Source organism: Struthio camelus, chromosome W (assembly GCF_040807025.1).
Source record: "Struthio camelus isolate bStrCam1 chromosome W, bStrCam1.hap1, whole genome shotgun sequence".
Classification (NCBI taxonomy): domain Eukaryota; kingdom Metazoa; phylum Chordata; class Aves; order Struthioniformes; family Struthionidae; genus Struthio; species Struthio camelus.
This window is the reverse complement of record NC_090981.1, coordinates 7733707-7756313: the sequence shown is the minus strand read 5'-3', so window position 1 is coordinate 7756313 and position 22607 is coordinate 7733707. Positions and strand designations below refer to the sequence as shown.

General features: G+C 38.9%; 1 protein-coding gene across 1 annotated transcript in view; it reads left to right on the top strand.

The window, feature by feature from the left end:
- Positions 1–18537: 18537 nt before the first annotated feature.
- LOC104150097 (ras and EF-hand domain-containing protein) overlaps positions 18538–22607 on the top strand; it is a 42119-nt gene continuing 38049 nt past the window's right edge. Inside the window, exon 1 of the mRNA XM_068925902.1 lies at positions 18538–19037. Coding sequence (XP_068782003.1) covers positions 18700–19037 — 338 coding nt within the window. The 5' untranslated portion in view covers positions 18538–18699. The remainder of the gene's footprint in view (positions 19038–22607) is intronic.

The following is a 22607-nucleotide window of genomic DNA, read 5'->3' as shown; positions in this document are numbered from 1 at the left end:
TGGCTTTTGACATCTTGGCTCTTGAAATCTCAGTGCTGCTCGGGCTTAGCATTGTGGTGGAAGAGGTATCAAAAAACGGGAGAAGGACAGAAATAGTGCTATGGGCTGATGCTTTGTAAATACACGCACACCTACTTGAATATACACAGGCATACATAGATGAGATCATTTGTGCAAACCTGACATCCACAAATCCATGGGCCCCGATGGGATGCACCCACGAGTGCTGAGGGAGCTGGCGGATGTTATTGCTAGGCCACTCTCCATCACCTTTGAAAGGTCCTGGAGATCAGGAGAGGTGCCTGAGGACTGGGAGAAAGCCAAGGTCACTCCAGCCTTCAAAAAGGGCAAGAAGGAGGAGCCAGAGAACTACAGGCCTGTCAGCCTCACCTCCATCCCCGGGAAGGTGATGGAACAGCTCCTCCTCGAGGTCCTCACTAAGCATCTGGAGGACAAGAAGGGGATCAGGAGTAGTCAGCATGGATTCACCAAGGGGAAATCATGCTTGACCAATCTGATAGCCTTCTGTGATGGAAGGACTGGCTGGGGAGATGAGGGCAGAGCAGTGGATGTTGTCTCCCTGGACTTCAGCAAGGCTTTTGACACTGTCTCCCATCACATCCTCCTAGGCAAGCTCAGGAAGTGTGGGTTGGATGAGTGGACAGTGAGGTGGATTGAGACCTGGCTGGATGGCAGAGCTCAGAGGGTTGTGGTCAGTGGCGCAGAGTCAAGTTGGAGGCCTGTAGCTAGTGGTGTCCCCCAGGGGTCAGTCCTGGGTCCAGTCTTGTTCAATGTATTCATCAGTGACCTGGATGAAGGGACAGAGTGCCCCCTCAGCAAGTTTGCTGATGATACTAAACTGGGGGGAAGGGCTGACACACCGGAGGGCTGTGCTGCCATTCAGAGGGACCTGGACAGGCTGGAGAGCTGGGCGGAGAGGAACCTCCTGAAGTTCAACCAAGGCAAGTGCAGGGTCCTGCACCTGGGGAGGAATAACCCCAGGCACCAGGACAGGCTGGGGGCTGACCTGCTGGAAAGCAGCTCTGCAGAAAAGGACCTGGGAGTCCTGGTGGACAACAAGTTGACCATGAGCCAGCAGTGTGCCCTTGTGGCCAAGAAGGCCAAGGGTATCCTGGGGTGCATTAGGCAGAGTGTTGCCAGCCGGTCGAGGGAGGTGATCCTGCCCCTCTACTCAGCCCTGGGGAGGTCTCACCTGGAGTCCTGTGTCCAGTGCTGGGCTCCCCAGTACAAGAGAGACATGGCGCTACTGGAGAGAGTCCAGTGGAGGGCTACAAAGATGATGAGGGGACTGTAGCATCTCTCCTATGAAGAAAGGCTGAGGGAGCTGGGCCTGTTCAGCCTGGAGAAGAGAAGACTGAGAGGGGATCTGATCAATGGGTACAAGTATCTGAAGGGAGGGTGTCCAGAGGATGGGGCCAGACTCTTCTCAGTGGTGCCCAGGGACAGGACAAGAGGCAATGGGCACAAACTGAAGCACAGGAAGGTCCCTCTGAACCTGAGGAAAAACTTCTTTCCTGTGAGGGTGACAGAGCATTGGAACAGGTTGCCCAGAGAGGTAGTGGAATCTCCTTCCCTGGAGATATTTAAAACCCGTCTGGATGTGATCCTGGGCAATATGCTCTAGAGGGCCCTGCTTGAGCAGGGAGGTTGGACTAGATGATCTCCAGAGGTCCCTTCCAACCTAAACCATTCTGTGATTCTGTGATATGACTTTAGATGCTTTATATATGTAATATACCCAAATAGGTAGTCTGTCCTAGGTACCAGCCAAGTAAAGTGAACAAATCCTTTACCAGCAAACATATAAACAAATAAAAGTATCCAGTAAAAGCAAATATCTTGTAAATAAATTGTCAGTTATATAAATCAGTCATTTGTGCTTCTTTCTCATATTTGGGATCCATACAGGAGCATGGGGTATAATGATGCTCCTCCTTTAGACTGATTCTTTCTGCTGAAGGGAAAACACAGCCTATTTCTGTTCAAACTGACCACAGCTGTTCATTTTAAAACTCTGAAATGAACCAAACAGCTGTCTTGTCTGGATTCATGTTCTGCTCTGTATGAACATTTTATTCATGTATGTCTTTTTGGTGTTAATCTTTTAGATTATTAGTTCTTCATGGCAGGGCTTCTTTCATTTTGCATGTCTTCCAGGATTGTGGAGAATGTTTTGCTACTTTTTTTTTTTTTGAGGAACAGTAAATGTGGAGTTGTCCTATGCTTGCTAACTACTCAAAAGATGAGTAGTACTCAAATGATCCTATTAATATACATGTTCTTTAAGTAAAGTCCTGTAAGGAAATTCTGTTGTTGTTGTTTAAGCATGTGAATGGTTCCACTTCTGTCAAATGTAGCTGTAAAATTACTGTATTGTTTGTACAGAATGAAGCTAATAAGAACTGTGTTACCCTAAGTGCAAAACATATCACATCATAAAATTATTATTTTAAGTTTATGGCCACTAACTAGTACATTTTATACACTCAGGTATGTTAATTAATAGGGTGAGATTGTAAGTTTCTCCTATTTCAGTTGAGAAATCCTAGGTGTGTGTGCATATACTCCATAGTGGTCAGCACATGGACAGCAAGTCCAACAAGTTTTGGACCTCCTGTGTTAGCTGTACAGATTGAGTACTAATGTGTGCAAAAAGTCCAGTGTATCCAAGATGTGCTAACTCACTGCATGTACTATCTGTGTATTTGCAGAAGTCTGAGATTTCTAGATGTCTGGCAACTGGACAGAGCTGTAGCTCTGATCAGGCTGCCAGGGATGTGGAAATCCTGGATAAATGGCCAAATTCTTTTTCAATTTGTCTAAAATTTCTGAGAAAAAAAGATCTGTAGGGGAAGGTGATACACATGGATTACACATGGTAGTCCACTAACATGCAAGCGCAGCGTGTCCTTCATTATAAGATCTGATGCTTTGAAAGACTTTTGATGGTGTTGTGTGTGTTTTATAAATTTGGTTAAATCTAAAGCAGTTATCAATATGTAGAGAGGAAAGTATCTCATATTTCCTAGAGGAAATTCTTAGGTCCTGAAAGTTGCCTTTTCCAAAAATTTATGGAAATTTTCATGATATTGTCAGTCTTCTCCAGTTTAAATTGCCAGAAGTTGAGCACTCTGAAACAATTTTCATCAGTTGGAAGCAGTGTTAATTGGTTACTTGTGAATTCAGCTGATGACCTATTTATTGACAAGGATGACATAATTCGTGTATTGTAGTAATATCATTTGATGAAAATTAATACCACTTCTGCTTTTTCCAAAGAAGACTACTTTTCTCAGAATTCAAGAATTTTGCTGTATGGTGCATTCTTTCAGCTAAATTAGACTAGAAAGTAAATGGAAAGGAAAGTAATAGCAGTCAGCTGCACTGTCTTCAAAGCAGATCTTCAACATTCTATGCAAAGAATATGTGTTAGGATGGTGGAAACCCAAAGAACCTTGCCCACCTATCTGATTTTTTTCAGCAAATAAATCATGTAGGTTTCAAAGCTCTGAGGATGCTTAAATGCTTTCTGTTAGTTTAGCGTCTGTCTGAACTTTTATTTAGAATGGCATAAAAATGTCTTTATATGACAAACAACTGCTGACCCTTCATCTATCATTATTTGTTATCATGCAATACCATGAACTAGCATAAATTACTATATATCAAAACTTAGGTCACAATTCTGCTTCACACTGTGGAGCTATTTCCTCTTGAATCAGTAGGAATTGTAGATGATGGGCTAGATCCCTGGCTAATGTAAAGGGAACACAGTAGAATACTAATTGATGTTACAGGAGTATCTAAGTCTCCAAACCCTCTCTCAGGGTTCAGTCTGATTTGTTTGTGTGTATGGTTTTATGTTTCTTCTGTGGCAGGTGGGAAGGAAGGATGTTTTTGTTTCAAAAAGCAGAGAGAAATGCATCTAGATGCAAATAGAAATTCTTTAGTATAGTCTCAAAAGTATGCAACACCGTTATTGGTGGAATATGTCATTTCAATAATAAGATCTGTCTAACTTGCATAATAACAAAAGCATCTTCTATAGTAATTTTGACATAATCTTTAGTCAGTTTTTGTTTTCATGGTTAGACATCTAAATTTAGTTAATTAAAGAACCACTTCAATAAGTGACCTGATTTTCATAGCTAGTGAAGACAATCTGTGTAGCTGCCATACACAAACTGGATTTCACAGTCTAAGGAAACGTTAATTGATTAGGGACATATCTGGGCTGAATTCGGCAGGTAAGTGTAGAAGTCCTTACAAGTAGCTTGAAATGTGACAACAGCAGTCCTGGGACCAGCTTTGCAGAGCACAACTCTGTGTTCTTGGTGGGGAATTCAGCACGTGGTAAGTTCTGTGCTGCTGTGAGTCTGGTATTCTGGATAGCTCAATTGCAGTTATCCTGAGATTTTCTTCACCACAGTTTGTAGTATAGACATCTTGTAGACATATCTGTACTAGCTTTATACTAGCTTGGCTAAGCACTGGAATCACAGTAGACAGAAATACTACGCAAGGATATACTTAATGGCTGGGGCTGTTTATGGTGGCCTGAGCTAGGCTCCATGGTGCTGCAGCTGTGCAGCTAGAATAAGTTTAATGAAAGTTCAGGCATGGCTCACAAGCTGTGATCAGAGCAATGACTGCAGTGCAGATGTATTCTGAGTACTTAACTATTGAATTCTGGTTCCATTTCCTATATGTCTAAATACTGTTGCATGACAGAGTGAAAACAGGTGGTTGCCAAGTGCAACAAAATATTTAGTTATAAACAAGCCAGCCAGGATCCATATCCTGTAATTAGATTTTCACTGCAGTTCCTGACAGTTCTTCTCTGACTTCTCTTTTACCACTTTCAAAGGAACACCTGTTCCTGTACTGACATGTAGGTCTTGCATTAAATATTATGCATACCTCTAACCTAAATCACTCAATCTTACATTTTTGAAGATGGGAGTGACCCTAATGTTCTGCAACATGTCAAAACTGATGGAACAGGTTATGCAGTATACAGAGAGGGGAAATCCTCTCATGTTTAGAACTAGTAGAACTTTATAAATAGTAGAATTGGGATTAGAGGCAAAGAATACAAAATAACTGATTTTATCCTTGTTCTTCCTAAAAGGGGATAAAAAGTTTTGGAAGAGACAAAAAAGAGTAATTGGGATCAGGTATCATGTGGGACAAATGGATTTCTAAAAATATATTTTAAAGTATCAGAGGAAATGAAAAATGCCAAAGGAAAATGTTAATAAGAACAAATAATAAAGTACTGCAGGAAGTGAAAGTAAGATAAAGCCCTGTTCAGGTGAAATTCTCAGCAGCTCTCAATTTAGTATCCTTCTAGCTTCAGGAAATGAGCACATCATGAAGTCTTCAGTTTCAGATTTATGATGAGAATTTAGAACAGGGACTAATGAAGCAACTTGTTTATAGAACATTAACTGTAACCCTCAGTTCTATATAATTTATTTATATTATTGGAATCATTATATTTTCCTTTTCAAAACAGTGTGTGTATATAAAAGCCTGGGGACAAGGTGGGGGAAGCATCTTAGTATAAGAATTTTTTTTTTTCCTACAGAGATCACCTTGATGGTCTAGTGAAAATCCTTTTCATTAACAATTTTTTGTACAATTTTTCTTTTTAAACTGAAGCTGCTTATATATAATGTAAGCAGAAGGATTGAGAGATTATAGATATATATTAGTATAGAGTTTATACATTTTTGAGTTATCAACTTACATTACTTCTGTTATGCTTTATGGTGTTACTAGTATGTTTATTTTAAAGCATTTAGTAAGTCTATAAAGATCATCCTGAAAACATGAAAGTACCTAGTATTCTCTTTCATTTCATATCTTTTTTTCTGTAAGAAATATAGTATAATTTTGTTTCTTTTGTAGAATTTTCATCACTAATTATGAGCATTCAAACATGGACTATGTGTATAACCTTCTGTGTAAAGAGTACACAGTGGGCTTCACTAAAGAATAAATGTATGCTAATCACACACTGTAATTGTTAGTGTTTGTTTCATTCCCTTCTCTAAGCAAAACATATGCCAGAAATCCTTGGTTAAGACAAATATTATATCACAGTGGTGCAAATATGAAGATGAGAATGATACTTACTATGCAGATTTACATATATTTGAATGTTTTATTTTGCTCATTACCTTTGTTTGGAATAAACCATTAGAATAGCAAAACTACACAGGTATGTGTGGGGGCTGCCTTAGCAATTAGACTTCCTGTTACCCAAACATACAAACTCACTCCTTGAATGAAAAATTATCAGTGAGTCAGCTTTTCTTGTTGTCTTCTTCCTCCTATGCTCCCTTCTGCCTGCCCAATCTCAGCTGGGGCCCCCTCACACCATCATTGAAGGTAACATGGGGACTCCAATCTTGCTGTTATATGGGTAACTAGTAACTTCTCTCCCCAATGTGACCTAATTTCTCCTCAATTAGAAAATCCTACATGCACAACCCTGATAAAAATATCCATGCTACTAATAAAGATTTACAGCTGAATAAGAAACATTTTTAAAATGTCTTATGGTTTTAAGTTTATAGTAATTGCTGTGATTGTATTTAGTAGTGCATTTACTTATTTCCTATTTAAAAATCAAAATTAAAGCCCTGTCTGCCATATATTGTCTTGGTAAAATCTTCATGTATCAAATGCTCTTAAGTTTATAATGTGTGGAGTTGAATCAAAATGTTTTATTATTCATCTGTATGTTTTATGCTTTTTCATAGGACACAGATCAGATACTATATGTAGAAATTATAAGCAAATGTACTTTTGGAACTTTTCTCTAGATATGTAATCCTTCATAGAAAAGTTAATTTAATAAGTAGACATGTGTGTCAGAGAATAGAGAGTAGGAAAGATGGTCAATAATCATTTATAAGCATATATGCAAGGCTTTTATATTTGTAAAGAGTATTTGTAAATCTCTATGACTTTTATTTGTGGTAGCTGTGATAAGGTATAAATATCTCATCCCGGAAAGAAAAGAAAAGGCTAATAAACTTTTTTTTAAAAAAAGAAGAGAAATACCACTGACAGTTTAAACAAACTGTTATTCTTGGCTGGAATAACTGATAGTAATTTATTAAGGATGTTGACCATTACAGAAGAAAATTTTTGTCCTTGTCAAGCATTTGCTCACAGGAAAGGATGTACTCTGGCTGGTCCCTGGATTCCCTGAAGGATTCAGGCAGAGCAGACAGCAATCTCTGATTCAGTAGATTTTTTTCTTTAAATGTGAATCCATAACACACATTTTACACGTGCATTGACTATTGTTCATTTCGTTTCTGGTGGTCATAGGCATTGCAAATAGCACTTTTTTTTCTTATTGCTGAGATTTACATGTATGTTAACAGGAAAATAGGCTGTTTGTCTATTCAAAATATTTTCTTTCTGGAAAGCCTAAAAGCATTTTGTTTTTTCATTTTAAAACTGTTATGTATTTAACTGAGATTTTATATAATGGTGTTTTAGCTAAGATTTTCATTTCAAAGAAATATTGTGACAAAGTTGTTGAAAAAGCAGGCAGCTTATAATTTTGTTCCTGAACAAAATGCCAAATCTTAATGGTTTAGTGAAAATGAAACCAGAAAACAATAGCCAAGGTATGATCCATGTAACTTATGTGATCATTTTCCTTTAAAAATTGTCTTTCAGAACAATGTTCTATGTGTGTATTGATTTTTTTGTTATCTAATTGTATGTGATATTTCAAATAGACAGATATGTGAGCATTATCTGCATTCTAATTCAGGCACAATATTCATGGAATGTATTCAGTATTTATTGTCTATGCATATCTGTGGTGACTGGAACAGCATTTGTTCAAGTTCCAGTGCATATGAAGATAGTGTTGTATAGAAAGTATATAGGCATGTGTTTTCTCATTCTGAGTTGCAATTTCTCTGCTCTCCTCTGAGCCCATTCTGTGTGTTTATGTGCATGTGTATATGTATATATATGTGTGTGTGTGTACATGCGTGCCACTTACACACACAGACTTCCATAGAAATTAATGAAAATGAATGGCTCCTATGTAGATGCGTTTCAGAGAATGTTTGTAGTTTGTTAAATCTGGTAAATTTTCTTGGACCAGAAATGGGTTTTGGATTTTTTTTTTTAAGAATTGGGTTTGAATCTTAATCTTAATGGTTATTTTAAGGATTTGTAAGAAAAAAAAGTGTTAATTGTTGTTTATATGTTTGATACTTGACAAGAAACATTTGTAATCAGGACAAATACCATCTCCAGCATGTGTGTGTGTGAAAGGATTATTTTATATATATATATATTCTTTATATATATATAGGAATTCAGGTGACTGCAATACCAAGGAGAGTTACATGCACTAGATGACTAGCATGTGAGAACTGTAACATGCTAGCACAAGGCTTTGTTTATGTGCTCTCTTAAGATAAGTAGCACTGTTTAATTTTTGGCTTACTCTCTAAAGAGAAGGTATGTAAGCAAATTCTGTGACATACTCTAGAATAGATACTTGAGTGCAACACAGCTCTGTTTAACTATAATTTAAATCCTGAATATAATTGCTGGTTTTGACACCTGGAATTTGGCAGATTTGGTTTGGTCTTACATGCTGGAGGAACCTTTAAGCTCAACTGGTATTTCCCCCTTTTTCTTCCTGAGACACTTAGAGATAGGGCTCTATCTTGAAATGCTGGATGTAATGTTCTTCCACTTCAGGTATTCTTTAGCAGCTTAAAAAAAAAAACATCTTCCCATCATGTTGCTGATGCTTTTCTCTTCTTTTTCCTTTTCATGGAATCAGAGAAAATAGGTCTCAAAGGGGCCTATGCCCCAAGTAGAATATCATACCTACCTAGATTATTCTTTAGGGATATGTCTTTTAACCCCTTCTTTAAACTCCTCAGTGATAGAGTCTCAGTAAGATTAGGGCTGGAAATGCTTGCAGGCTGGAAGAGTAATAAGGGGAAATGTCATATGTGTGTGACCTGTTCTTATACTCTTTCCTGGTCATTTGCGTTTGGCCAGAGGTAGGATACTGGGCTAGGTGGTCCTGCTATAGCCCTCCTACTTTCTTATGTTATGTTCTGTTGTCCAGAAGCAATATATTTCTTACTGTTAGAAATGTTTTCCTAGTGATCAACAGGTTGTTCCCTACATCCTTGCAGTAGCCTTTTATATTGAAGATTGTTCTATTTCTGTTCACTCTTCTCCTGAACAACCCTATTTTTTTCAAACCTTTTGTATAGGGTCATGTTTCCCAGGCTGTGATTATTCTTGTTTTTCTCTTCAGGATTCTCTCCAACTGATCAACATAGCAAAAACTGGGCATAGTTCTCCCATTGAGACTTTATTAGAGCTGAATAGAGTGGAAGTTTACTTCAGGTGTCTCTGAGGCTATGCTCCTCTATATGCATTGCAGTATGATGTTTGCTTTATTGGCAATGCCATATGACACTGCTGATTGATGCCCACCTCATGATCCACATACCCCCTAGATTTTTTCCTGAAGAATTACTGTCTATCCAGTTATTTCTCAACTAATTTCTGCAGTCAATCATACCTGCCTTACTGTACTCTCTTATACTTGTCTTCACTAATTTGTATCCTTTTTTTTCCCAACTTGCCAAAGTATTTTTGAATTCTGATCCTACTATTTCACTTGCTTGCAGCTGTTCACAGCTGGATAACATCTACAAGTTTAATAAGAATATTCTCAACTCCATCAAGGTTATTAATGAAAATTTAAATAGTTATGTATCTATGACAGATCTCCTGTTTGACCTTGAACCATAGGAAAATACTCTCCAAGTATGGCTTTTTGAAGGGATTTTTTTCACTTATATAAAAATAGTTTCACGTAGATTGTTTTTCCCTTAGAGAATGCTATGTAAGTTACTGTCTAAATCCCTTTCTGACCCTAAAGTACTATGATAACCTCTGCTGCTGCTGCTTCTCCTCTCCCATTCACAATTTCATAACTGCTTACATGGTAAAGTAGCTTTAGAATATTGTTTATGCACTTTTAGCTTCTTCTGATGTGATTTGCTTGAAACAAAAAGTTACATTATCAATCACTTCATCATAGACTGGTCCACAGCTAGTTCCTTGAGTCATTACAATGAGAGTATTTTTTCTCACATGGCTTTTGATTAAATTTCTTGCTACTGTATTCTGATTTAGCAAATCTAGAAAAAGAATTGTGTGTATATAATTATTTGTACCACAGAGGCAGTTTGATCTTTTAACAACTGAAAACATGTATCTCATACTTGAATTCTAGATTTCTACTTTTCTGTTGTAAAAAAACAACTCTGTATCTGTTAATAGATTTATGGAGAAAAAGAGAAGTGACATACACTTATTATGGCTCTATTCCTTGTTATTCCTTGTCTTAGTATTTCGATTGTAACAAATTGAATCTCTAATAAGAATTATTTACATTTAAAAAGAAGACTGCCTTTGATGGAGTTGATGTGCGTCACATGTTTCAGAGCTTCATGTTGAGTGAATAGTTACCAGTAGGTATAATGAAGATACTCTCTTTTTAATCATGGTTCCATGCTTAAAGAAGCTGCTAATTAAAATACAGAGAGCAGAATTGATAAAAGAGCAAAAGAGCTTTTCAGAACATTTTCAATTTCCTATCCTGAATCGCAATGTATTAAGATTCTGGACTGGGTTTCATAGGTAGCTATAGTAACATGTATTTTTCGTTGCCTTTTATGTTTCTTTAATAGAATTCAGTGCTCTAATAATATCCAGTTTATTTCTGTTTGCTGTTGTCCATTCATACATAACTTAGGTGAACTTTTCAGTTAATCCAGAAGTTAATATTTTTTTTTCTGCTGTGATAAAAGTGAATTTCAAGTGCATTTGTGTTGACTACTTGTGCTTTTGGCAATTATACTTAGCTTAGTGCTGCATGTAGTAAATTATAGGGATAATTTTAAGGGACTTTCATGGCTGTGAGTACCTTCTACTTTAACTCCAATGTTCTCTGCATTTGATATATCAGACCAAAAGTGTTTCCATTTATGCTCCATCATTTATCAATGAGTTAGATTGACTAAATATTCTAACCCTAAAATAATTACATCAATTTGTTTTGTAAGGGTAGGCTGCCTAGTTTAACATCTAATTAAGGATGAAAGAAAATTGTGTTATTACAAGTATAGAAGGAAAGTGCTTTTCCTATATTTTATCACAGAGGAATAGCTGTTCTAACCATTCAAGGATTTCAAAAAAAGAAATGCTTAGCAGTGATCTTCTCATGCAGATGGCATATAATTTTGCTTCTCTGGGCTAGATTTTGACATGACAGCGTGTCTAGAAAAGAAGATGGGGCATACCTGCATTGTATTTGACCAGGACTCAAATACTGGAAAACTGTAGCTTTCTGTTTGTTTTCCTCTTTGTTCCAGCTTTCTGTGCCATCCCTTCATCATGTATGAGAGAAAGCTGATTCTTCTTTCCTTGTCCATGTGTAGTAGTAGAGTGGGCCTTCCTTCTCCTTCCTTCCTTCTTCCCCACAGTGCCCTTACTCTCCTTTGGGAGACAATAAGGTGGAAGTTCTCAATTCTAAACTACTGTGATGTTTGGCGTGATCACCAAAGACAAGAAGTTATCTTTGAAGAAGATATAAACTGTACTTACACGTTTCAAAACTTTTTTTTATTGCAGCTGGTCCTAGGAATCCATAAGTCCATATTTGGACTCATTGCCAGTTATTTTCCCTAAGCTCTTAGATGCTTTGTTTTGAATTATAGTAATTGCTCTTATTTTCATAAAATCAATTATTGTATAAAAAACAAATAGATCTTTTTCAAAAATCCAAAATAATGTTATGCTTCTGTTTCTGTGTTTATTTAAATGTCATGGAATCAATTTCATTTTAGAAGTCCTGTTGGCTATGTCCTCACTCCCACCAAGACTTGCAACCATGTTTAACTTTAAGTAGGTAGCTTGTCCTATTGACTTTGATCATTTTACTTGCATGGTTACATTTAAGTTTGTTTTAGTGTTTCCATGATTCAGACTGGATAGTAAATTCTGATTCTTCAGGTTATGTCAGTTTAAATTAAGTTTTCTCATGTCTTCTTTCAGCTTCATTACTGCAGACACCATTGGTGGGGTTCTGCATGTCACTTATTCAGATGGAATTAAAGACAGTTGAAGTTGCAGTGCAGAACAGAAATATTGTATCCTGCAGGAGAGGGTTAGCAGTCTCCAAAGTGGGCTAGCACAAAAGAAAAGTATCCTTTTGGTCAAGTTACAGAAATTAAGTGAATACAACTGGTTCATCTTGCATTTAATTACTTTGAAATAAAGTCTAGAAGAACAGCTGGTCCAATGATTTGTCACATATGCCCCTTTCTATTATTTGGCTTTGATCTGTACTCTATTTATTACCTGTTGCTTAGGCTGCCTGGAAAGAAATTTGACCTTGCTGAAGTTAGTGGCAAAATTCTTGATGGACCTGAGAATTGCCTTGTATTTATATGGACTGGTTCAAGTTCAGCTACTGAACCCACACAAATGCCATAGAACAGTTAGAAATACTTACCACTGCTTACCATTATTGTGAAATGGGAATTTTGAAGAAAGTCTTCTTTTTCTTTATCCTAGGGATAGATATGTTTATATATTTCTAGATTATGCAGCATTTCTTTACCAGGAATGTGCCACTTGACAATTCTTTTTCACAATTAATTAATACCCCAGTGGTCTTGTGAGAACAACCATAGCTCTGTTTAGAGAATTGTAAGACTACATCTCTACTAGTAAATAAAGGAATGTGCCTGGGAATATTCCTGGGCACTGAAACCAACCCACATGGAATGGCACATGTCTGTGCAGTCTGACTGCATGCAGACTCAGTTTGGGGCGCGGTTTCTGAACCATTCTAATTGCCTGGGAATTGTTAAGAGAATGTTACTTAGAGCAGGCCAAATTTGTGCCAAGAAATGGTCTAATAACTTACTAGCATAGACAACTCCATTCTAGTGTCTAGGAACATTCCTGATGTAGTTGAATGGTATAATAGTATAATATATTATGCTAGTATAGATGCAGCTATTGTGTTAATTTCAATATGTTAACATTTGTTAATGGTAACATTAATTTATGTGATTCTTTAGAGCTGCATTGATGGCTACTACAGAAGTTTTACTGTTTACATTGAAGTTTTATCTAGAGACATAAGTCAGGTTTTAGGGATCTATTATGTTATGAAATGTACAAAGATGTATGTTGAAAAAATGGTATCTGCTTCAAAGACCTTGCATTGGAAATCCTCATCTCTGCACTGGAGACTGTATAAGTTCTAGGAGGATCAGAATATACTTTGAACAGTGGCTTTGAGCAGATGAACTCTCCACAGCTCCATTGCTGTCTCAAATAGCTTTGTTGTTAGGATACTTTACTGAGGAAGGAGAAAGGTAAGTTCAAATTGCTTCAGGCATGGCAGTGAATTAAACTTGATTCCCTATTTCTGGGGAAGTATTCTAATATGCTGAGCAAGAAACGAAGGTAAGAACCTCTCTGTTTACAAAGAAAACCTGGCCCTTGCTGTATTTTTTAAAGAAGGGCTTTGGCACCAATTTGCAGAAAAAAGGTCAAAACTAATCCTAAATGGAAGGAGGTGTGTCCATTTGGCCTTACATTGTTGTCCTCAGTCCTTAAAAGGACACATCCATCCTCTGTCTTCAGCATTTCTTATCATTAGTTTGAGTGCAGGCGGGGGAATTGCATTTTGAGATGCCCAGTTCTGCAAAGTTCTTCAAAGTTTGGCTCTTCAAGAGAGGGTTTGTAAGTAGATGAATTTTTTTAGACTATTATAATAGGAAAAAGTATGCAGATTTTCACACACACAAGGAAAGCTGGTGTGTCTGATAGCTTGTATGTTTTCCAACTACACAAGCTGAAAAAAGATACCTTCACCTAGAAATCTTATTTTGCTTATGTCTTTAGACTACTCTGGCCATTAAAACACTACCAGTGACTCTCTTCATGCCTTCTATAGGGAACTTAGGAGCCTGATTCATATGGATTTCATCATCTCAGACCAGGCACCAAGGAATATTTAGTCTACAGTGTAATTCAGTCTTTTAATAATGAGCATCATCTGATGTAATACATGACTTTTCCATTGTCATGTTATTTCTATGTGCACAGAGTAACTTTTTCTTTTCAATTTTATTATTCAATGGACTCAGAGAATTTTGGTTTAGATTAATTTATTTTATGGCCATGGAGGAAGAAATAGTAAGAAATTAATCAGTGGTCAGGTTTTCTCTCCACAGAGCAATGCAATTATTGCTTGTTACAGCAATCTAATAGTAGCCTTATCACAGGAAAATATGACAGCATGGATCTAGCAGCTCTGATTTCTTTGATCCTGCTGGGATTGAAAAGAAAAGGGAAGAAAAGCCTCTATTTTCTGAGAATACTTGTGAATCTTTCAATTCTCATTCGCCCTGTGTTTCTGAGGAAGTGATACTTGCATAACTGCAGGTAGAACTGAGGATTTAATGATTTCTTTTTTCATTTCACTCAGATTGTATAATATACTGACATTAGCCAAATTTCCAGTCCAAATCTTGTTCACTGACAAGCAACTGGTATTTATCAGGATTCCTAACATTTAAAAAATAGGATGGAATAAAAAAACCCCAAGATATTATGAAAATCATCATGAAAGTCTTCTTGTAAAGGGTAAAGTTCATAAACTTTCATTGCTGGCTGCTTATGTTATTCAAACCCATTACAGATTTTGAGAATAGGCAGCTTGACAGCATGTCTTTAAAATAGTCTTTTCCTGCCATTTCTGGGATTGGAATACTCTTGTTAGAGCAGCGCAAGGATGACTGCTAATGCCTCTAAACTAGGCCCAGCAGTCATTATTGATCATTCTGATGTCTCTCCAGCTATTCAATTGATCATACAGACAAGAGCCTTTAAAAAGGTTATTCTGTTGTCATTCTGTTCTTTTGCTGTCAATACTTCATCATTTCTGAAAAAGCATCTTGGGCACTTTACTATTCTTTTATTAATGGCCTATTTTCTCTCTTGCAGGCTGAAGATGCTTCATCTCTATGGTTGCCACTTTAGTCCTGATATGGAATCCATTAAAGAAATCAATGAAAGTCAATCAATCAAATCAGTGAAAGTCTTTCATGACCTCTCTGTCCCAACTGCTAACATTTCAGCTGAACAACTTCAGTTGAATGAAAAATTCTGCCTATCTTGAGGAATATTTTTGGCTTTTAAATATATCACTGCTTTGAAGAAGAGGTTTTATGTCGGGTTGTCTCTCATTTTTTGATAACGTGTAATCCTAAAATTGACTTCTTTTGCAATATTATGCAAGTTACTTGATTTCTCGGTCTCAGCTTAAGTTTTTTGAGATATGGATTATGCTTTTTTCTCCTCAGAGGGCTATAATGATGCGATATATCTGAAAATGAGAAGTACAGTCTACATGATACTTATTACTAAATATATTATCCTTAACTTTTAATTGAAAAGAATAAGAGTGAGTCATATACAGCAGTACTAAAAATGACATAGGGAATGACAATATGTAGTAATGGTCTATTATCTGCCCACGTTTGAGATTTAAGTATGTGCACCTATCCCTACATGTTTCACATGAGGTTTATCTCATGATATAAGCATTGGGTAACAGCTGAAAATTCCATCCTAGTCATAAAAAGCACAAATAAAGACATGATAGGAGAAAGGCAAAGAAGGGAAAGAAACCTTACCCCATACGCTGAAGACCTCATACAGCCACTGTACTCTGTATACCAGCCCCTTCACCCATCTGCACATGCTGTGTTTCCTCCCCTGAGGGTAGGGAGAGAGGGAGGTTCATGAACAGATACAGGTATAAATGAAAGAGATGGAGGGCCTAATTTGGACTGTGATGCTTTGAGGTATATGGTGACTGCAGTGGCGGTAAAGTTTGTGTCAGTGAGTGGAGAAACAGTATATTTAATTAATTAGTTGTCACAGTGCCGTGACAAGTATGATACCTGCGCATAATATTAACTGTTTTCAAAGATATGTTTTTATATTATTGGTTGATTCTGTCTCTTCAGCCAGAACAGATGCTCAAGCTAGTTTGGTACAATGAGATAAAACATTGAAAATTACACTTGAGGTATTTCTGTATCTGTAGCCTTGATATCTTTCTTAGGAATAGAAGTTTCCTCCTGTAGCAGATATAAACTACTAGATCACAGAAGCAATGCTTTGCTTTTGCATATTAATTTAGTTCAGAGCTGGATTTGAAGTGACAGATCCTGCTAATAATAGGCACATAATTTCAGAATAAAGCCTTGCTTTGCCATTCCCTGCTGCGAATCCTGCCCTCGCTGCCCACTCTTAGGTCTCATCAAAAATCATCTTTTGTTTGTTATCTCTGTGCTGGTTTGTTTGGACCATTTGACTGAACTATGGCCTGCAAAGCAAGCGCTAGTTGCTTGGTATTGTATAATAGTGCTGGTGCCATCTGTTTTGCAGGATATACCTGTCCCATAATGATGCTAAAAGACACACCATACTTCATCCCAATGCCCAAGATTTATGTGACAAAACTTCTATAACAGTGGAAATAAAGAAGATACCAAAGGCCAAAGTCTCTTTCATGACATCCATTGAATTCACAAGGGATTGCTTGCATATGAAAGCAGAATCCTGCCCTATGTAGGCATCATATTGCTTTTATGTTGCTTGATTCAAAACTTAACATGAAGATTTCCATTTGTTTTCAATACTATGTATTATTTACTTGTATAACATATGTAGAAACATACAGCTTTTTAAGAAAATAAAGATGCAGACCCTTGCAGCAGGAGGGTAAAAGCTCAAGTTGTGTAAGAACGGGATTACGTGGAAAGGTTTGGGAGAAGATGATGTTAAATTTTGGAGAAAAAAGATGGGGCAATATGTCCAAAGTATATGTCCTCACTGGCAATCCAAGGCAGACAATACCACAGGAGATGTGCACAAAGGAGTGAATAAGAGAGTGGCCAGGATACCCTATTACAGACAAACATCACTTCATAAGCCTGCAGTCACAAAGGCAAACAAGTAGGTGGATGCATTGATTTGAGTGGGAACTCCCTGTCTAGTGAGACACATTCAATCCCTGATAAGACTGCTGCAATTCATCTCAGGAGGTTGTCACCACTGAAAGCCAAATGTCCAGGCTCTTACATTAATAGAGCTGGAGGGTGTAAGCAAGCTAAGTTTGTTTCTTTTGATGGCTGAACAACTCATTAGCTCCATAAGGGCTTTATGATATTCTGTTGACTCTTTAGGTACAAAAAATTGGTGGGCCACACTGCAGGTGAGAAAACATGGATTAGAAAGGCCTTTATGTTAAATTAACTCTGCTTTACTTGATCACCAGATATTGCTAGAATCTGAGAATTTAAGAATGATACCTTTTTTGCTACTCTTAGTAGTTTTGTAATTATGTAACAGAAATGCAGTGAAAAAATGTGTAAAATCATATATTGAAGTTCTTCAGCCATCTGTTATTTTTTAATCTAAAATTTATATTCATAATTACTTATCAGATACATTTATCTAAAGTGCAAGGAGCATTTTACAGATAGTTTTATTGAATAGATTGTTGGCAGGTTTTTAGGCTGAGTCTGTCTATGCCTGACAAAATAGCAAACAAAAACTTTAATATAATTTCCTTTGAGGACCATGCCACACCTCCTAGGCATAGCACTTTATAGTCTTCCTTTACAGTATGTGATTTATTGTAATGAGAGGTCAGCTGGACTATTTGTGTCTTGCTGGATCATGTGTTTAGCCTTGGGATATACTTTAGTCAATAAGGAAACAAGGTTTGTTAGCAGATGGATTTATATTCCGTTTAACTCTATCACAAATTGGTATAAGCAGTTTACATTTTGCAGACCCTGCAGGCAAGACATAAATGGGAATAAGTGCAGGGGACTTTAAAAATTATCGTTAAAAAATTAACTGCTTCCAGTGAAATTTGAGAGTTTTACCAATGACTTCAAGAAAGTCAGAAATCTTGACTTCTGTCAAGAAAGACAGATGCTAGTTCTTCTATACTGAGCACTAAAATCCTACTCCTTTGGTTTATTGTATTGAATCTAGCTCTTGCATTTACAGTTTAAGATGGTGTTTTAACTAAGTACCTATGTGTAACTTCGAAACTACTCATGGTCAAGAAGAATGTATCTAGTGCAGCCTTGGGTAAGAGAACCTCCTCTTGTCTTCCATGAACATAAATCTCTATTTTTGTTCTGCTGGAAGACATGGAGGAGGTTGAAAGTGTCATGATAACTGTGTAGTGTTCGGCAGGGAGGCTCCTGCCCGGCTGCCTCGGGCCGCCCGACGGCGCCTCCCCGCAGCGCTAAAGGGCCGGCGGCAGGCGACAGCAGCTACCTGCGGCCGGCGAGGCCCGCCTCCCGCCCTGCAGCTCCCGGCTCGGCGGGGCTCCGGGGCGGAGTGTGGCCTGGCCCGGCCCGCCCCGCCGAGCACTCGGCAAAGTTGTGCCGCCAGGTCGGGCCGCGGCGGCTCGCCCCTTGCTGGTCGCGGGCAGAGGACCCCACCGCCCGCCTGCCCCTCCGCGCGGCCCCGGCACGGCGGTCCATGGAGCCCGCCGAGGCGGCGGACGAGCTGTCCCGCCTCCGCGCCCTCTTCCTGGCCTGCGACGCCAACGGCTCGGGCCGCATCGAGAGGGAGGACTTCGCGGCGCTCTGCGCCGAGCTGCGGGTGCGGCCGGCCGAGGCCGAGGCCATCTTCCAGCGCCTCGACAGCGACCGCGACGGGGCCATCACCTTCCCGGAGTTCGCCCGCGGCTTCCGCGGCGCCGCCCGGCAGCGACCCGGCGAGCCGGAGGGGGAAGCAGCATGGGCCGCCGCGGGGCTGGAGCAGCCCTGGAGGGACTTCGAGGTGCGGCTCGGGGACGAGGCGAGGTACATCCCCAGGTAAGCCCCGGCGGGCCGGCAGCGCTGGCTGGCCACCCCCCACCCCCGGTCGTTGGGGGCCGTCTGTTGGGGTCCTGTGAGGAAGGGGCGGGGCGGGCGGCCGTCTCAGGGGCCCCCGGGGAAGGGCCGCCCCGGTGCGGAGCGGTAGGTTGAAGAGCCCCTGCGGCCATTTGGGGTGAGGGTGGGCTCAGGGAGCGAGCCCGCCTCCTGCCCGCCCTGAGCCGCAGGCACCTGGGGGGGCCGGAGACTCCGGCAGGGCGTTTGGCTCCTTGCAGAAGCCGCTGGTTTTGCTCGAGTCCGGAGAGTCAAATACCCCTTCTCACAGCAGCTGATCCTGCTGCTGATGCAATATCGACCTGGGGAACGGCCATATGAGAGATCAGCTTGACCCCTTTGGCCAGCGTCAGGAGTATTGGCGGGTGTCAGATTGCTGCCGAGTACTGCCTTGCCCAGGGCTCCCGGGGGTTGCCAGCCCTGGTTGCCAGCGGGCAAAATGCTTTCTTCCCCTCCGTTGCTCTGCGAGGGACCCACGTGGGAAAATCAGGCCGGTGAAACGGAGTGCGCAAAGTGCTGCCAAGTCCACACACGAAACTTTTTTTCTTCTCCTTCCTTGCATCATTTTCCTGGTAAATGCAAACGAACACTACTTTTGCTTGCGAGTTAGCTGTATTCACACAGGTAGCTCTCACACCAAAGAGCTTGCTGAAGTCTGTGAGAGCCTTTGTCCTTGAGGTCAGTAAAAGCAGATTCAGCATGAAGTGAAGAAAACTGATGGTAGATTGTTTCGGGAATAAAAATTGATTAATATAGGTTGGTCAGTAAAAAGCTGTTTCCATTTTGCAGAGTTACATTTTGGTGATTCATGATGATGTGCTTGAAACTTGAGCCACTCAAAATTTGTTTGAAACTATTGGCCCTAAAAAGTACAGAGTAACTGCTTGATTTAAAAAAAAATTAAGTTAAGCTGGAAAACAAGCAATCTGAATTCAAGGACTTGATAGGTAGTTAAGAGACAAATGAAAGAAATAATAAAACAGATTCATAAATATATACAAAGGGACTATAGAAGGCTACAGTGGGTTCTGGCTGTGAGAGATATACAGAAACTAATGAAAAGCATATTTGTTCCTGTCTAATTTTTCAATCAAATCTAATGTACAGTTTGTTGCTTTATTAGAAGCATATATCAAATCCTTGGCAAACTCCTAACATCCAGTTCTCCCTATAATACACCTTAAAATCCTTACCTACTCCAATAATATGGCTCTAGCCACGTTTAAAAATGTGTTCAAATCTTGAGATGAAAAGCTTCTTCAAGGAAACTTTCAGTTAGTTAAAAAACCTTCTGTTCAGATAGATTAGATTGTTCTTTTCCCTTTTGACTGGAAGAGTGAATAACATTGATTAGTCTTATCCCAAATTTGATAGCAAAACTTCATCTTGATGTTTCTTACCTACTTCATGATGCCTTCCCTACTGCATATACCTCTTTTATAAAGAAAGAAAAAGAAAGCTTCTTGTCTGAAAGTTTGCAGAAGCAATTCATAACTTAATCTGAAGCCAGACAGAAACTCAATAAGAGATGGAAAAAAACATAACTCATGAACAGTGGTAGCTTGTGAAAGCATCCATCTCCTTTGGCAATAAGCCTATCTCAGTATCTTGGTTGCTATGTTTGCAGGGGCAGTTTGAATATAGTCCAGTTGTTTGTCTAAGAGGATAGTAGGAGGGAATGGGAATAGCTCTCTTTGGCTTCAGTGTACAGACATGTCAATTATATTGCACTGTGATTCTTATGCATCCAATTGCAAGCAGACAGAACTAATGTTGATAATTAAATACATGCATATCAGGTGGGCAGTTACTTGATGTAAATGATTCCTATTCTTTTTTAGCTTTATAAATAGCTTTGAACATTCTTCATGGTTGGCTGTATTTGTTAGGTGTGTACCAATGTCAGTTGAAGAACACTGTACCCTTTGTTTTTCTTGTTCTTTCTTTCCTGTCCTGAAGCACTGGAAGCAGAGCTTTGTTACAGCTCAGCTTCTTTTCATTTGGGGCTCAATCTTTTCTTTGTTGAAACATGTAACTTTTTTCATGTGAGTAGTCCCACTGAAATTGTTAGGACCACTTGTGTGAATAAGTAATGAACGTGTTGAAATTGTTTTAGGTCTGGGCCTGGGAGAGATTTTAAGCAACAGAATACAACAAAGCCATATAAAGTACAAGCAGGTACTTCTAAGTTGTTTATTTAAATTATTTATTTTTTAGTTATTTATCAGTTCACATCTCTTTAGGGAAAGACAATACTTTGAAAAACAGACTCAGCTCAGAACATGTCTGTATCTTTGATGCTATAAAGCAGTTTACAGTCAGCGTTCCCACATGGTAGTTTATTCTTCATACTTTTTGCTATAACATTTGTATTGAAAACCATGAGAAAAGTAATTACGAAGAAGAAAGTCCTCAAACTCAGATGAATGGAGTTAGTTAACCATATTTCTGGTCTCAGTTACATGTGAATTTTGGGGTTCAGTACTTCAAGATGCTGTGCATTCTGGCCCCAGTCTAGCAAAACACTGGCACATCTGCTTTGATGTTATTTTGGTTTATGCAGAGAGAAACAAGGCATAGGATATTGAACTAGTGAGATAAAAATAGGACTAAAGTCAGTTAACAACTGTGATCTATGTCATTCTTAAGCATGATCAATGCTCATGGAAATCAAACTGTTCAGCCCCTGTTTCTGTGAATGAGCTTTTAAAAACCACAAGTAAGCCTTTGCAGTGAGGTGCAAAAGCTGGTAACACAAATCAGTATCCAATAAGTCTGTTCTTAATGTAGTGGTTTTATTATGGGATGGGTCCTACTTTTCTGTAGTTTGGTGTGTTGGTTGCACAGTTCAGTTAGCTTACATTGTAAAACACCCAAATCTATACTGGAGTTGTGGCTGTATCCCTTGTTGTTAAATGGGAGGAGTAGCACAAAAAAATTCTTTCTGCCTCTTGGGTTCCTTCCTTGTCTGAACAGATTTTCAGGGCTGAATCAGTTGTATTCCTTGGTAAGGTAGTCTCTGTGAGTCAAAGTATTGTCTGTCTTAGTCTTTACACATACTCAGTGGGCAGTTGTGCTGCTGGCACAAAAAAGTGGAAAGTCTTTCCAGGCTAGTGACCTAGTATAATGTGTGAAATCAGATTTTAGTGGAATTGTATGGGGGTTGGGTTTTTTTTGCATTCATGTCATTTTAAATGCAGCTACTCTTTCTTTCTTGTTATATTCAATCAAGTGTAATGAGTAATTAAACACAAAAGATTGCAATGACTTTAGTTTATATGTAGCAAGTTGCCAACTGGAGTATAGTTGTGAACCATAGATCTGTTTTATTGAGAACTTAGACACGTTCATTAGTTTATACCTCTAAGAAGTATGTATTCGCAGTGATAGTTGTGGATAAAAGTTAAGAAACTTACCTTCTTGGTGCTCCAGGCAATGAGCGTTCCACTGTATTGCCTGCACTGGAAGGATTTAGCCTTTGACTGTTACCAGCTGTTGCATGGTAATCCCCATATC